This window comes from Sciurus carolinensis, chromosome 10 (assembly GCF_902686445.1).
Source record: "Sciurus carolinensis chromosome 10, mSciCar1.2, whole genome shotgun sequence".
In the NCBI taxonomy this organism is placed as follows: domain Eukaryota; kingdom Metazoa; phylum Chordata; class Mammalia; order Rodentia; family Sciuridae; genus Sciurus; species Sciurus carolinensis.
The window spans coordinates 56,542,851-56,560,171 of record NC_062222.1 but is presented as its reverse complement, the minus strand read 5'-3'; the positions used below and the strand labels follow the sequence as shown (position 1 = coordinate 56,560,171).

At 34.5% G+C, this 17,321-nt stretch overlaps 1 protein-coding gene across 1 annotated transcript in view; it reads left to right on the top strand.

Moving 5' to 3' along the window:
- Nucleotides 1–4,884: 4,884 nt before the first annotated feature.
- Mttp (microsomal triglyceride transfer protein) overlaps nucleotides 4,885–17,321 on the top strand; it is a 47,828-nt gene continuing 35,391 nt past the window's right edge. Inside the window, 3 exon segments of the mRNA XM_047566667.1 lie at nucleotides 4,885–5,024; nucleotides 10,871–11,058; nucleotides 12,318–12,461. Coding sequence (XP_047422623.1) covers nucleotides 4,964–5,024; nucleotides 10,871–11,058; nucleotides 12,318–12,461 — 393 coding nt within the window. The 5' untranslated portion in view covers nucleotides 4,885–4,963.

Below are 17,321 nucleotides of genomic sequence, written 5' to 3'. Positions count from 1 at the left end.
AAAATCTAACCAAGTTTGTATAGGACATATATGAGGAAAGCTACAAAATTCCAATGAAAGAAATCAAATGATAGCTAAATGAAGAAATATTATGTTTGTGGAATATAAATTCAATATTGTTTAAAGCATAGGTAGACCTAGAGCACATCTAGTACCCTGATCTTGGTTTTTAATGATATTCTTCAATAAAAGGAACCAGAAGTTCTGGTAAAAATGATTGATTCTTAGATTAGGATAAAAATACACAAATGAAAAAGAATAGGAATACTTAAAAAAAAATCAAAACAAAAACCAAAAGAAACACATTAATATGAGATACGTTCAAAGGAATCCAGGAGCCAAATTGAAAGAATTCCTAATGGCTAAAATGAAATAATTGTAGCAACAAATTAAAAGAGGTAGTATTGGGTTATATCCCTGAGTATAAAATATCCATGAGTTCATACTACTATAAATGATTAAATAAATGAATGGGAAAAAGAAGACAAATCTCTTATACAGAAGCATTCCTTATAATATTAATACCTATCCCATTCTTAAAGAGGAGAAATACAGCTAACTCTATTTAGCAGTCTGCTCTCCAAATATCATAAACATGTATAAACATAATTGTAAAGTGTTATTTTAAATGGCTACCTGTTGAATTGATGTACCATAATTTATTTAATTACTTCTTATCATTGAACAAATATTATAATATCCAAATTTTCACTATACCACGAAGTGTGACATAATTATTCTTGCCTACTTTAAGTTGGGTTCAGCCCCGCAAGACATAATTATTAAAGTTTCAAGAGTCAGTGTGTTTCCTCACATTATTTACCACTTTCCTTATTCTTTGTTTGTTCTTGAATCTCAGATTCCAGCTGAAGTCACTTTTTTTCTGATTGAAGTAGATTTTTTTAAAGATCCCTTATGGAGGTATGGTCTTGCACATTCTCAGTTTTACTTTTTCTGGAAATATCTTACTTCAACTTTATGTTTAAAAGACATATTTACAGAGCATACAATACTATGATGACAATTGCTGATAATTGTCAATTGACAGTCATTGTCTCATCACATTGAAAATATTATGTCTTCAAATTTTCATTGTTACTGTTAATATATTACCAATTTTGATCAAAATTTAAATTTTATTCTCTTACAGTAGTCTACTGAAAGTGCTTCTATCAATTTTCTTCCTAAGTGCTAGCAACTTAGTTTTGCGTGGCCAAAGACAATTGTTAAGGTAGAATCCTCATAGTTGGCTAACATGATACATAGGATTTTTTTATTGTTATCAAATATGTGTGAATATGTATGTGTATGATGGGATCAAGTTTGCTCCATAATTCTATCTTGAAAAAAACTATACCTAAGTCTAAATTTGACTTTTAAGGTAAGGAGTTTAATGAATATTTTCTCAAAGACAACTCTTGAACAACACCTGTTAAAATTGTGTATTTATTCTTCCATGATTTTACCTTGGTATAAATGAGGTCATATATTATAAGAATATTCTTAACCTAACAAAAATTACTTTTCAGAATTCCTTCAAAATGCTAAGTCCATTATTAAACTGAAAATATTACTAGACTTAACCATTATGACCTTTTAGGGAAATATCCTCCTAAAATTTATTTTTTTAATTTTTATTTTTTACAGACTGCATTTTGATTCATTGTACACAAACGGGTTACATCATTTTGTTTCTATGGTTGTGCATGGTGTAGATTCATACCACTTTAACAATGTCATGTTTGTAAGAACAAAGCAAAGTGTTCTGATGATGATTTTCTTCTCATATAGTGATCATACACCCTGACTTACTATATCTGTATCTAGTGGGGCAATACATTTCCTTTCAACCTTTAGTGGGTAAAGTTCATCTATCTTCTAATCTACAAAAATAAGTTAACCCCTGTTAATAACGTATGATACTCTACAGAAACAACTGCACTTTGGAATTAGTCATCCATCTTTATTTCATTGTGCCCTTACTTATTGAGGCAAAGTGGTAGTACAGGAAATATTTCAGTGTCACATACCACCAAAGGAATTTCATGGTAACAGCATTATTTTAAAATGTATTCTATGATTTTTCCTAACTAGTATAAATCAGTGTTTCCCCTGTATTGTGACCTTAGAACATCTAACTACAAAAATCAGGTGCTTCATGAGCTTCCATGTACAATTGTGATGGACTTACTAAAAAGACAGTTCCTACTGATAATTTCATGGCATACATAAGAAATTAATTTTTTCTACTTCCCATCTTTAATGGTTTTATGTAAGAAGAACATTGGATATAGGTTTTAAGGTTTGTTTTCCTATATTTCTTAAAAGGCTTTACTAAATTAATCTGAGCCTAGTTTTTCTAATATGTGGGATGATTATTATGATGATATATTATAAAAAATATAAATCACTTAACATAGTGTATTATGTGTGGTAATTGTTCCACAGACAGGAACTCTTGTTATTTTTATACTGTCCTGTGCTTCTACCCTGCCGCACATGCTACGTAAAATAACTGGGGAGTATTAGGAGGTACCTCCAACATATATTGTACAGCATTTGTTCTGCTTGATCTGCAGAGCAACAGAAGAGGATGCTTCTTTGGTCTAGAGTTTATTCAATGTGGAAAGGATTTGACATTCTTATTTCACCTTGGTGAAGCAATCACAGGAAGTCTTTTCTCAAATGTTTGTGTAAAAAGAAAAGGTTATACACAAAATATAAAAGGGTGATGTTATTTTTAACCAATAGAAGCAGCCTTGTTGAACATCCTATGTTGAAACAACTCTAGTACAATGACTCTCAGGCGCTTTCTAGTGGAAATCAAATGCTCACCTGAAACAGCAGTTATTTTATTAGGCAATAGTGATATGCCTTTTATTGGTTGAACTCTGGTAAACGCCTGACAACAAGTAGTACTTTACCCGAAGAGACACGTATCATGAACCACATAGTATAACCCCAAACTTTAAAAGTCTATTTAACTGCAAGTCTCCAATGAAAATACAAAAGACAGTTCTTATAGAATCAAATAAGAAGCAAACTAGTCCTTAATTTAAAGATATGTGGAAGTAAAGCTTAAGTGATTATAATTGTTTCATATCCCCACAAGTATAATACAGAAATTGTGGGAACATTTAGATGTCTATTCAAATGGAAAGCAAAGAGCACTTTCACATTACCTTGTGTTGGTAATCCCATCTATTCATAATACTTTTATTTTCTCAACAAAATTATTTTTTCTCAAGATGAAGGGAAGGATGAGGGTGAGGGAATAGGAAAAACAGTAGAATTAATTGGACATAAATTTCCTACGTTCACATGTGAATACACTATGTGAAACTCCACACCATGTACAACCACAAGAATGGGATTCTGATTAGAATAAGTTAAACCCCATGAACGTATAATATGTCAAAATGCATTCTACTGTCATGTATATCTAAAAAGAACAAGTGAAAAATAAGAGCAAAAAGAAATACACTTGACAGTCTCTGCTATAAGGAGTTACAGGAAAAAAAAAGTGACCTTTTCTGTTAAATCCCAGGAAAACTTAGTATTTATAGCTTTAAGGAGATTCCTAATCAAACAACTTATTTTTTATTAGGTACTTCAGCCAAGATTATTATAAAAAACATGATGGCATATTAAGTTTTAATCTCGATAGATAATAAAACAAAGAATTTCATCTTTTTATTCCTCATGTGAAAATATACTTGAAGAAGAAATAACGCTTTGAAAATTTCTAAATTTTTATTTTATTTTGTGGCCCCATTAAGTCTGCTATCTTTTTCCTAGTTGTTTGAAAGATTCAAACTTCAGGTTGGGGTTCTACAAAAGGATTTCGAGAGCAATCAGGGTACATTTAAGAATCCATATGATACTGAAACATGGCCATAAGTATTTTCAAGTACATTGAAATGACACTCCACCAGCAACCCTCTCCCCCTCCCCCACTACCTTCTCCATGCCGCTTTGGTTTAACAGGTTTTGTTCATGTCAGGTCTTTCTCATGGGAGGTCCCAGGGACAAGGGTTGGTTCAGCTAGCATGGCCTTAGCCATACCAGGATATGTATTTTAATTCTAGAGAAATTTCCTAATTAATATTCTGTAGCAAAATTGCTGAGAACTGTGATTTGCCCTCTGAATCTCTTCCTGGAAATAGAAATCAGAAAGCACAAGCTAATCAGCCTGTGAACTCACACAAGTATGTCTTACCTTAGATACAAATAGAGGTCTACCATGACCTACTCAATTGGTCTGCTAGCCCATTAATGATGCACAACACTGATTTGCTTCAACCCCCTATAGTTTCACACACAAGGAGACTCATCTCTGCTTTAGGAATGAAAATTCTGTTTTAATCTTATTTTAAAGTAATTGGTAGTGGCACATCTTAGTCTAAATTTAAATTCTAATACGATGATTTTTAAAAATGGCATAAAATAATACAAAAAAGTTAAAAATGACCATATAAGACATATTAAAATTTAATTAGGCTTAGCTGAGTTTGAGAATCCTTGCCACCCTCCCACATGAAGTAGTGAAATGTGAATATAGGCAGTTAATATCACAGACATGATGACTATGTATTGGGCAGAAAAAATCCCACCCTTTGCTTGAAATGTCCTTCAGTATTTCTGTATTTATAGGAAGGTAGACTGACCTGGTTTAGTTTTCAAATGTATAAACTTTCTGAATTTTCCTTATGGATTGAAAAAAATAAAAAGAGTGAGAAGCTGAAAACTACAGCCCACCTACATTTGTTTAATCATTAATAATGAGCCCTTTGGTGAACTTAGGTCCTGATTTTGGAGTTTGGAATCTGACCTTTCCCCAAAGATAAACATTATTGTCGCAGGTTCTGAGGAGGGTCACTCCCTTGCTGGCTAACATCTGAAGAGTCCATCTCTCAGTGACTCCTAGCTTGGGACTGGATGCAGTAGAAGGTAGTCAGTCAACATGATTCTTCTTGCTGTGCTTTTTCTCTGCTTCATTTCCTCCTATTCAGCTTCTGTTAAAGGTAAGTTTGTATTGTCTTTTGCTAAACTTTAATTTTGGTCTTTAGGGAGAAAGTGTGTGTGTGTGTGTGTGTGTGTGTGTGTGTGTGTGTGTGCACGTGCAGTGGAAGAGTTCCTAACTAAACCATCTTCAAAGCCGTGTAATTTTGGAATGTTTGTGAAAGCAAGACTAGGTTGACATGAAAACTAAATTCAACTTTCTGCTTCCATTTTCTTTTTCTTTCTTACCAGTGTGTTTCTTGCTTCAGTTTTTCATTCCGAGTCTATTTTTAAAAGAGGGGAAAAAGAAGCCAGCTTTTGTTACCCACTGCTTTTGGTAAAGCCCAGTGCAACTCCTTCATTTGAATTGTAAAAGAGGATTTAAAAAAAAACTTCAGTACTTAGATTTCCTTCTAGTTGCTTAGCAATGTGACATCAAGAAGAATTAGACCCAATGAAAAGGGCATTTGATTTACTAAAGAATTATGAATGAAATGGCAATATATTTAATCCATTACCATTCAAAAGTGCTAGAATAATCACAGTTGGTGAATTAAGAAAAAAAATATGATATAGGTTTAAGAAACAAGACTTATCTTTGGAAAAATAGTGTTGTGAGTTAGTTTTTATTTTAAGATGGAAGTGATTAAAAAAATATATATATATATATATTTATATATCATTATCTCCAGAAAAAGCAAGAGGAAAAAAAAAAACCGTTTTATGAGGAATGGTTTCAAAGGACTGTATGAAATGTACTAATATGGAATCTTACATTATATCAGATAGATTATAAACTACTTGAATTTCTGAATGTTGCTCCGTGTAAAATTGTCACTTTTTAGAGATTGTTAAAACCCATCAATCTAACTAGCAACTTAGTATGGGTCTGCTTTTAAAACTACTTAACTCATAGTAATTGATGTAAAAGAACTCTTTGATAAACTTTTAATACCTGTTTGGGATAAATGGGCTTTTGATCATAAAGTGATATTTGTGTCAAGATATATGGAAAATTTCCACGTGAGAGAAAATGACAAACTTTGTCATTGGAACGATGAGTAGAGGACTAAATTTAAATTATTTCACCCAAGTAAATTGTACTTTAGGTTCCTGAGTGAAAGATAATACATTTTCACCAGTTTCTAAACTGTATTTAAAGTAAGTTTGGTCCTTACTTGGATGAAAAAAAAATTAATGAGAGAAAAGTAATGATTTGTAAATCATATCTGAGAATTATTAGAGCTATTTTACTGTCAAACTCTAAAATATTTGAAATATGAATGATATAAATACCATAATATCAGCCCTACTACCATGATAATTTTGAGAAAAATAATAGAGATTATAGCTGTTATGGTGGACTACTCTTATTTCCATTCTATAAACTAGGAAAATGCAAATGCACTTATAAAGAATTTAAACACACACACTATATAGACACATATACATTCAACAGCACACAGGGAAAACATGACAGATTGCTATATGCAAGCTCAGTGGCAAATCCAGATTTTAGAACCTGAAACTTAAGCAATTTAGAGTCTGTCTTTGAAAAAAGAGTACAAAAATATCTTACTTTTTCAAAGGCTACTGCAAAAAGATAAGATATGTGTACACATCACTAGGGTTCCCTTCCAAAGTCCTGGAAGGAACCTTAAGTTTAAGCTTCACTGGCTTCTAAGTGTACATTGCTTATTCCAAATATCACAAATGAAAAGGACTAGTTCTTTCTTCTTGGATGAAATGACCTTTGGTATTATAATACCACGATTTCATTATAGATTCTTTGCCTTCATGATGATTGACATCTAACCAACAAGCTCTCTCAAAATTAGGCCATTCTAAATGTTCCGATCCTGTGCATCACATCAAAACTCATCTGTAATTTAATTTACCAATACAACTGTTTAGTAATTTCTAAATTTTGGGTGGATGTTAAGGGCAGATTGGCACAAGAAGAGAATGGAGGAGAGGACTGAGATTAATATTAGTAGAAGAGATTATTTGATATGCTGAGTATGAACTTTTTGAAGACTCAAATTTTCCTTACTTTTGGGGAAAATGGGTACTGGGATTGAAGCTAGGGGCCCTCTACCACTGACCTACGTCCCCAGCCCTTTTTATTTTTTATTTTAATTGCTGAAGTTCTCTTTAAATTGCTGAGACTGGCCTCAAACTTGTAATCCTCCTACCTCAGCCTCCCAATTCTGGGGATTATAGGTGTGGGTCCCTGTACCCAGCCTTCCTACTTTTTCATAATTATGCTTTGTATGGTGGGTTTGTTCTCAGTACAGTCTTTGGGTTTCCCCTATGTAATGCTTTTACTTTCTGTTTAACTTTGTCACCACCTCTAAACCTGAATGGTTCCTTCACTTCACTTTCAGCCCGACTCTATCCTTATTTTTTGCTCTGTTTATGTGAATCATCTTCCTTATTTTATTTTATTTTTCTCTTCCTCGTCTTTTACCTCTGACTTTATAGTTCTGTGTTGCATCTTACACTCGTCACGTCTCACCCTTATCACCATTGCCCAGCGCCTCACACCTCATTTTAGTTTACCTCTGCTTTGTCCCATGCTTAAGCCAATTAGCAGTGCTATTGTACCTAAGTTTTCCAAATGAGTATTGTATTTTAAAATATTTCTTAAAGCATTCCAGACTAAGAGTGTTGTTGCTCTTCAGTCACTTCAAAAACTCTAAATGCAGTTGAAGGAACAAATTGAAGAGGTACTGACTCCTTTCTGACTTTTGGTTTTGGTTTCACTGACACTGGTTCCCCAAAAATGCCATTATGCATATTCTGAAGAGCAATACCCTAACAAAGAAACCAAGTCAATAATATAACGCCGCCAACGCCCAGTGTTTCCAGACCTCTGAATAACGTAACAGAGAAAGAGGAAGGAATAACAGAAGAACACTGTGGCACAATCTAATTATTTGAACTATTTTAGGCTTTTTAAGCATTAGGCAAAAGAACAAGCATTTTAGGCCTATTGAATGAGGTAGAAAAAAGCTTTGGACCAACAGGGCCCTTTCTTCCCTATGCTTTATTCCCTTCAAGTCATAATCAAGAATTGATCTATTGTTCCTTTTTGTGTTCCTTTGAACAGAAAAAGTAAGAAAAAATGAACTGCATGATAGTTTTGAAAGCTTTGAAATTTAAGACAGACTAGCTTCCTCCAATTTTTTTCGTAGTTATTTTAATCAGAAGGCACCTTCATGTAGGCCACAAACTTGGATTTCAGTTGAATCTGAATATCAAATTCTGCATTATGTTTGCTTTATTGGGTCACACTGGGAATTGGTTTCTGTCAGCTCTCACATAATGCTTACCTTCTAGAACTGCTATGAAGATTAGATAAGAAAACATCTATTTATTTCCTTTATGTCCTATGTGGAATTTGTTAGGTGTCATTAAAAAAAAAAAAAAAAGGAAGAAAAAGAAAAGAAAAAAAGAAAGAAAAGAAAAGAAAAAGAAGAAGAAGCTTCCCCAGCCAAAATATCTTTCCTGGACATAAAGCCAGTGTTTGAACCTCCTGCAGAATCCCCAGTTAAAATGCAGAGGAGGCAGAGATGGGAGGTTGGAGGGATCACAGACTTCATCTCCTTCTTGACTCTCTCTGCCTTCTGTGTGTCAGACCTCAGGTCCTCAACTTGATGTTTGGACAGTTTGGTTTTGTGTGTGCACACTTAGATACTTACTCTCATACTTCCTTTACCCACCTCTTGAATCCTGTTAAATTCTTGTCCTCTTTCTTTGAAACTTCATCAGATCATGAAATACCTAAAACCTAAAACCAGGTCACCACCTAAAACTCTCTGGCAAGCTTTCCATCTCACTCGGAGTCAAACTCCAAGTCAATGCAGATGTTCCCCCACGTCTCCACTGTTTGGCTCATCTCTTTCTGCTGTGCTTTTCATTTGCTCATTTCCAGTCCCTTTGGCCTCTAGGCTGGTCCTGCATCACACCTGCATGAATCCTGCAACAGGCCTTTGCACTTGCTACTTCTGTGGAGGGACTAGGGAGTAATAGTGGGAGTAGTGCAGGGCATATTCTCCCCATATATGACTATGTGGCTAGCCTAAGGCCTTTACCTTCCCACAGAGGTCTTTCCTTCAGCATCCCCATTCCCTTCCCTGCTTCAGTTTTCTTCATTAGCATTTCTAACATAGTATATAATTTGCTTGTGTACTTATTTTTGTTTTACTGCTCATCTCCCTGTCATTTAAATGAAAACTCCATGATGGTAGGAATTTTGTCTCCTTATAGTTTTGTATAGCCCCAGAGTCCAGATAATTGCCTACCATCCAACAGGAACTTGGTACATCCTTGTTCAATGAATGAATGAATTTCTATCTCACTCCCTAGAAATGGCAAATAATTCAATCTAAAGTTTCCACAATATACAGTATAAGCAAGAGCATGGTCTCTGCAACCAAATGACTAAGGTTCGAATCATGTCTCCACAACTAATTACCGGGGGATCTTTGGGTAAATTGTATAATCTCAGTTTTGCTCAGTTTCCACATCTGTAAAATGAGTAATACTAGTGCTTAACACAATAGATTTTTATGTTCATACATAAAAATGCCCTCCAGGCAATAGGTGCTTTAGCAGGTATTGGAGCTGGAGGAATAGTTTATTACTGTATAGATGGTAAAGGCTTTTTAGAAGCTTTCTTAATTTTTTGGTTTTTGAAAGTAATTATACTTCCTTTTTCAACTACCTCACTTTTGATCTAGCCACTTCATTCTCTTCCCTGCCCCTCTCTCCATACATATAGTTCTTCAGGAAGAAAAATAATGGTTGCCTGCTATAGTTAACTTGGCAGTGTAACATCATTAGTCCTAAAGGAAGCATACTGAAATTTTCTCGATAATCTCTTGAAAGCCATTCATAGAAAATATACCCTCCAAAATTTTATATGACCATAAACTTCAAGTCATTTCTGAGGAAGACATATTGATCCTTCTTTACATTTCTTGGAGATAAGTTAAACTGAATTGGAAACAGTTCATATGTCAGTTTCTTGACCCACAATACTGATGTATATGTGCACTATTTGATATTAAACAGCACCTGGTGGAGTTAGAGATGTAGTTCAGTGGTAAAGGGCTTCCTAGCATACATGAGGTCCTAGGTTCAGTCCCCAGTACTGAAAAACTGAATGCATATAAGTAAATAAATAAATTGTCCCTGATCAAATTTAAGCCTATGCTAGGACTTTATTTAGTAAAAATCCCTTTATTGTAGCAAAGCTAATTTAAATTTTTTTAGGTATAGTCTTAAAATGTACCTTTGCACTAAAAGTTTACTAAGTAAGTTAATAGAGTAAATTATACTGGGGGCTTATTTCTTAAATATCAAAAATATACAAATTAAAGAAATGCCCTTATAGAACTACTATCACTACTTTGACATTCAACTGTTGGCATTAAAAATATGGAAATTACAAAATGGTTCTTGTTAATTATATATGATTTTTAATAAATTTATAAAGCAACTCCAATTAGTTAATTGAACTCATGTTTACATAATAAGAAATGATACAATGGCATTTTCTTGAAAAAATGTTCTTTCGTTCAACCAGGGCAATATTTGGATAACCTGATAACTGACAAGAGGTACAAACTGGTTTTCTGAAATGGGAATTAGTTTGTTAGTTGGTTGTCTTAAAATTTATGTTTTTCAACCACTGATCTCTCACAGGTGGAGAAGCAGGACCATATTTGCTTCAGCAGTTACTTACTAAGCTCCCAGTGAGCACCAGTGAAGTAGAGGAAAGTACTGGTGTTAAGTTAATACATTCCCTGGCCTAATGACTGTCTTACAATTAAAACTTGACTGTGTCACTCTCTTTATGCAGGTCACACAACTGGTCTTTCATTAAATAATGACCGGCTATACAAGCTCACCTACTCCACTGAAGTGTTCCTTGATGGGGGCAAAGGAAAACTCCAAGACAGTGTGGGCTACCGAGTCTCTTCCAGTGTGGATGTTGTCTTACTGTGGAGGAACCCTGATGGTGATGATGACCAACTAATCCAAATCACAGTGAGCATTTTCTGCTGAAAACAACACACACACACACACACACACACACACACACACACACACACGGATTAGTTGTCAGCAACGTCTTTGAGAAATATACCATTTGACAGTACTTGTGCTGTGCTCTTGGTTATATAACTATTTCATTTGCTACCTTTCTCTAAATCGGTGCTAGATTCAGTTTTGAAGTTTTTACAGATCAAAAGTGATTTTATTTTTCCAAGATGTTGAAACAGGCAATATATGCTGGTGGGCAACTGAAGTATGATGTTCAATTCTGCGTGTTAATAAGGGCATTAAACTAGAATCCATTCAAAATGTTCTTGGAGTGAGGGATCTACATTCCATATCATTTGAAAAACAATTGAGACTAAGTGAAAGGCAAGTTAAATTAGGAGGTGTCTGAAATTCTTGATTTAACGGGAGGAATCACCAGTGAAGGAGTACACCTATTTTGTATTCTCTCCAAAGGAACAAAGACCTCCCTCACATGGCAGTATTTGGTCAATTATGATGGTTTAGATTCACATGTTGAGAATGAAGTTCAATTAGATGGTCTGTAGAACCTTTTACAATTTTATTATTTGATGACTATATACTTGCTTTTCTAAAACCTAAAGGTAATAGATTTCTTTAATATAGTCAGTAATTTTTCTGCATATTAGGTACACAGAACCAAGTACTTGAAACAAGTGGTTTCTGGTGTCCTTTATAATAAGGTTCACTGCAACCCATTTTCCAAGTGATCTTTGCTTGGCTGTCTCTGATAGTTGTTGTATTTTTCAAGTTGGATCAAAGTGTCATCACCCATTTTTCTGAGCCATTTCTCAAGAGAACAATAAGTTATTCTGAAAAAAAAATATATATACGTCCTTGTTCAGACTGTTTACCTATAATTTTTTATATACAGATATGGTCCAATGGGGAAGGAGTCCTTTTAGACAAATATACAGAAAGTGATGTGATCAGGCAATAGCAATGGCTCAAACAAGTGACAAGAGTGAGAGTGGCATGGAAAAACCATAGCCACATCACAGTTACAGTCTGAGATCACAGGATTTTTAAGTGTTGATATTTTGCCTAATTTTAAAAATCTAATTTTTAAATACCTTCTCCGTTCTTTTTAAGTGAAAGTGGCAAGGTCCTATGAATCATGGATTGAAAAATGACAACCTTTTTTTGGTCCATTACTTCGTCATTTTATTTTCCAAGAGACAGACATCGAAGTTTTTCTAACAGGCTTTCGTACATGACTCTAGGTAACGGATGTAAAGGTCGAAAATGTCAATCAGCAGAGAGGAGAGAAGAGTATCTTCAAAGGAAAAAATCCACCCAAAATCATAGGAAAGGCAAACTTGGAAGCTCTGCAAAGACCTGTGCTCCTTCATCTAATCCGTGGAAAGGTAAAGGGATTTTGGAGGTTCTACATCTTTCTTCTCCAACTAGCTATTTTTCTTCCCTTCATTAGATATTATTTTGAGGGAATCATGTTGTCACTACTTTTGTGGTAAATGGAATTATTTCAAGAACAAATTTCAAAAATTGCAAATGAAATGTTTCCAAAGTAAATAGATACTCTGAGTTCTCTTATACTTTTAGTCAATTTGTTTTCTACTCATCTTTATAGTAGAATAAAGTATTTATTTATTGATGAGAAGCACTATTAAAAAGTACATTCCTTATTAAATGAGAAAGTTGCAGAGATGGTATAACACAGCAGGTTATCACAGCATGATTAGATGAATTCAAGTAAGTAGACAAATTAGAATGAAATGATATATCTTAGATAAGTGATATTAAATTGTTTTGAGGGTACCAATATCTAGGCAAAGTAGAAAGTCAAAGCTTTTAAAAAGCCTGGAATGTCTAAGGTAGAGCTGATTTTTTAAAAAGTACTTAGAGATTCTTTAAAAGCTATGACTTGGAAAATCATTTAATGGTAAAAATAATGAATGAATTTTATAATATTTATTTGAAAAACTGCTCAAAAAATTCTGTTACAGGTCATTACTTATGGTTTGAACTTTGTCTATTTTAAATGGTCTTAATATATTTGAAATGAAGAGGCAATTTTTCATGGGTACTAGGGATTGAACCTCAGGCACTTTGCCACTGAGCTATATCCCCAGTCCTTTATTTATTTTTTTATTTCTGAGATGGAGTCTCACTAAGTTGCTGAGGCTGGCCTCAAACTTTTGATCCTCCTGCCTCAGCCTCCCAAGTCGTTAGGATTATAGGCGTGCACCACCTCATTATATGTGTGGGTATATGGAAGTTACAGATATGTCATTGGCATACACAAAAATATATCAGTGAAGATGAGAACTCAATTTTAGGCACCAAAGTAGAAAAACAGAACAGGAACATTACAATTATAATTCTGCATATCTCTAAAATTAAATTTTTCATATTCAAATTAAAGATGAAAACTAATATTTTAAAATAGAAATTTCAGATATCTCTATTGTTAATCAAGATACACATTTGTACTTGTAAAGTACTGAAAAAAGACTCACAAGAAGGAATATATATATTCACCTCTTCCCATAACCAAATATAAATCCCCATCTTCAGGAATGCTTTCTCTTTCTTCTCCAATTGTCAAGATACTTTCTGTGTGTGGGTTTTGCTCACAGGCCTGTTACTTTGTACAGTTCATACCCTCCAGCCAGTTGGAAATAACCATCCCTCTTTAGAATACTCTTGGCACATGTAGCTCACTGGTGGCCCTTATCCCTTTTCTTTTGATCATTTGTGTTCATTGCTTGCTTGCGACTTAGGGTGGAGGGAATTCCTATCCCTCTTTGTATTCCAACCCCTCCTCCACTTCATATCCTCCCACTCCCTCTCTTCACCAAGTACTCAGAACCATTCCTTGCACTGACTGGCGTGGTATTCCATAAAGCCTTCCCCAACATACTCCACAGCCCCAGAGTCCCTAAGTTTATTTCTGGCAAAGTCTTTATCAAAGTGTATCGCAATCTTCTCTATTTATCTGCTGTCTATATTCAGAGTTAAGTTTCTTGTGGGGAGAAAATATGTCTATATCTCTTTATTTTCAACACCTTGTTCATAGTGGGAACTCAATAAATGTTTATAAAATAAAGGGATGGATAAATAAGATTATTTGGGACTAAAATAAATCAGACTTTGAGAATGATTTTCCTTATTGTTTCCATAATAGTAGCAAAACCTCACTGGGCACTTCCTGTGTGCCAGGCACTGAGTGAAGACATCACCTGTATAGTCTCTTATCTTGGTGACAGTCTCAGGAAGCAGGTGCTGCTTTATCATCCTGTGATAGATAGGGACCTAAGTTAAGAGAAATTAAGAACCTCAGCTAAGGTCACACTCCTGGTGAGCAGGAACTTGGAACAGAATCTGTGCTCAAACTTCTTGGTTCTACTATCTGACAGCTGGAAAGCATTTGTAAAACTGTCTCTTTGGTTGGTGTGTAGTATTCATTATTTCATTCTTTACTGTATGTTTTCATTTACTTGGTCTGCATATGTCTCAACTTGGTTAATAATATGAAATCCTCTTATTTTCTTCTCTGGGCTTCCAATGTAGCAAGACATTTGAGTCCGTAAAATATTAATTGCATTTATAATCTTAATGACACCCAGTCATTTTATAGCTCCTTCACTTGCGGTTGAGTACAAAGTCTTTTGCTACATGCACAAAATAACTCACTGCCCTCTCTGTTCAAAGGCTGGATTGGAGCAGCCACGTCATTATTTCAGTGATGCCAGTGTGCCAGTTCTAGAAGAGCTTTGATTTGTCACGATTTACTGTAGCCACAGGTTAAAGTACATCGTCATATCTCTCAATTAGACAATAAAGTACTTGTTGGAAAATACTTGACCCTGGAGACTAAAAAGCCAAAGTGGAATTTTGAGCTACATCCTTGTTAGAAAGATCTTTACTTTGGGATTACAACCTACTCTGAGAGAAATTATGCAAAGACAGGGTAAATTGCTGAGGTACAATTTTCTTAAAGAGCATTTTTTTTTTACTGAAATTAAGTTTTATTGGAAATTTCTGTGATTTGAAGGATGCTCATCAGCATATATTTTTGTCCTTCTAGAGAGGTCCTCCCTTCTCCTCTCCCCTGTATTTACATTATAAAACTCCTGTATTTACATTATAAAAGAAAACCCATCAAAATACCCAGATGCATGTTCATTGCACATTTTCCTTTTTCCATTGCTCCTCATTTTTCCTACGTAAGTGTTTGGGCACGACTCTAGTTTTGTCTACAAATCATAAACTAAGTTGGAAATCTGACAGTTATGTGGCTGAACTGATTAACATTGACAAGAGAAAGGAGCCTCAAGTTACAGCATAAATTCTAATTTTTTTTCTTTTTTAGCCTGAAATGCTAATCTAATTAATCAGACAATTATCAAGTTTCCGTGCCTGGTTTTAGCTGTGTGTATTGATTAAATTAACCACATGGCTGCTGAGTTGGCCTCTTATTTTGCATTGTTTCCAGACAGTAATTTGCTCTATGAATCTGGCAGCCTCACTCCTGGACACACACTGAACCTTCGAAGGAACTGGGACACCTTGAGAGCTTTCATATTCTTCATATATCTTCATTTGTTAGTTTTCCAATGTGCCATTTCCTAGCTATGTTGGAAGATGGCTGCCCAAATTTGACTAGTCAACTAGGAGACTGACAACCTTCCCAGTCTCCTAGATTTGGTTTCCTTGGGTTAAAGGCTTAGTTTATAACCTGGTTGTGCCTGTTGTCGTGCTCTGGAAAGTCTGGAGACTATGGATTCAGATAAGAACCTTGTGTTCTTGGATGTTCAGAACCATCTCAGTACTGAAGGAAGTTATCAGCTTTATGGCCTGGGTATAATAAAACTTAGTTCCTGTTGTGAAATAATGAATTTATTCATTATTGTGGCTGTGGCAGCCACATGGATTGAACTGAAAAGTTCTGATGTATTATTATTTTCTAAAATAATTTTGACTCTTGGCAATTAGGGATACAAGTATTATCTTCACTTTGAATTTCACTGTTCTGCTCTAAAGAATCATAATTTAAGCCCCAGAGACAGTAGTCATACCAAAAAAAAAAAAAAAAAAAAAAAAAAAAAAAAAAAAGAATAAAACAAAACAAAAACAAAAACTAAAAACACTTGTCCCCTTCCCTATTTCTAGGAAAACAATAAAACTAATTGAAAAAATTGATTTTTTTTCTTTGTGTCTCATAGTTTACATTCTTCAGACTTCAGAGGAAAAACTAATGCTCTAACATAATTTTCTTGGTATCTAGAGATCAAGATCAAAGATTGATTCATAAAAGCAAGCCAGTAAGAGAAGAGATCTTCTGCATAGCAAAAAATTAAAGAAGTGGGTTTCCTAAAATTTTAGGTGAAATTTAAATAGATCTAAAAATAGGCACATTTTGCAACCTGGAAGGAAACTGAAGTGATAATGATACAGGTATTTTCCCCACTTAATGGATCCCCTTGCTTTCTAAAGTATTTAAGTCTCAGACCAGAATATCACCAGAAAATCACACCACCACTGAGGGAGCACTTCCTCCCCTGGGCTCAAACAATCCCATTAAGCATCTCTAATAGGCATGTTATCTGGAGATATCATACCCCCAGGTATTTGCAAAGGAAATAATACTGTCACGGCTAAAGGAAAGGAGACCCAGTGTACTAAAGGAAAGAAGACCCCATTTACAATATAGAACATCAGAAACTCAGCTTGGATTTGAGAAATTGCCAGTGATTTGTTTGAGAACATGATACCATGGATTTTCAGACACTGAGGTCATTATTCCAGTTCCTTTTTAACTGGGACAAACAACACTATTCCAACATTTATAGGTTTGTCCAGTGTAATGACTAAACTTGATTGTCAGATAAAGTATCTAGTAAATATGTCACTAGGGAGAGTATATGTAGGAAATAAAAATAAAGGGTTGAGGCACTTGTTTGGATAATTTAGCAAAATATTCTCTTCTTTTAATGCATGACAGGTTTTTACGTAGACTGAATTGTTCAGTTATATTTGAATTCGTTGCATAATTACTGAACTTTCTATTTTACTTGAAAAGTCATGGTTGTTTTTAAAGATGAATAGGAAGGCATTCCAGATATTTCTGGTAGAAATTCTCTGCTACAATTAACACAGACCTTGGGAATCTTTACAGGGAAGACATATCTAGCCTCTATTTCTAAACCTCATGATGTATTTGGAGTCAATACAGGATAAAAAACAGCAGGCTACTTGCCAGA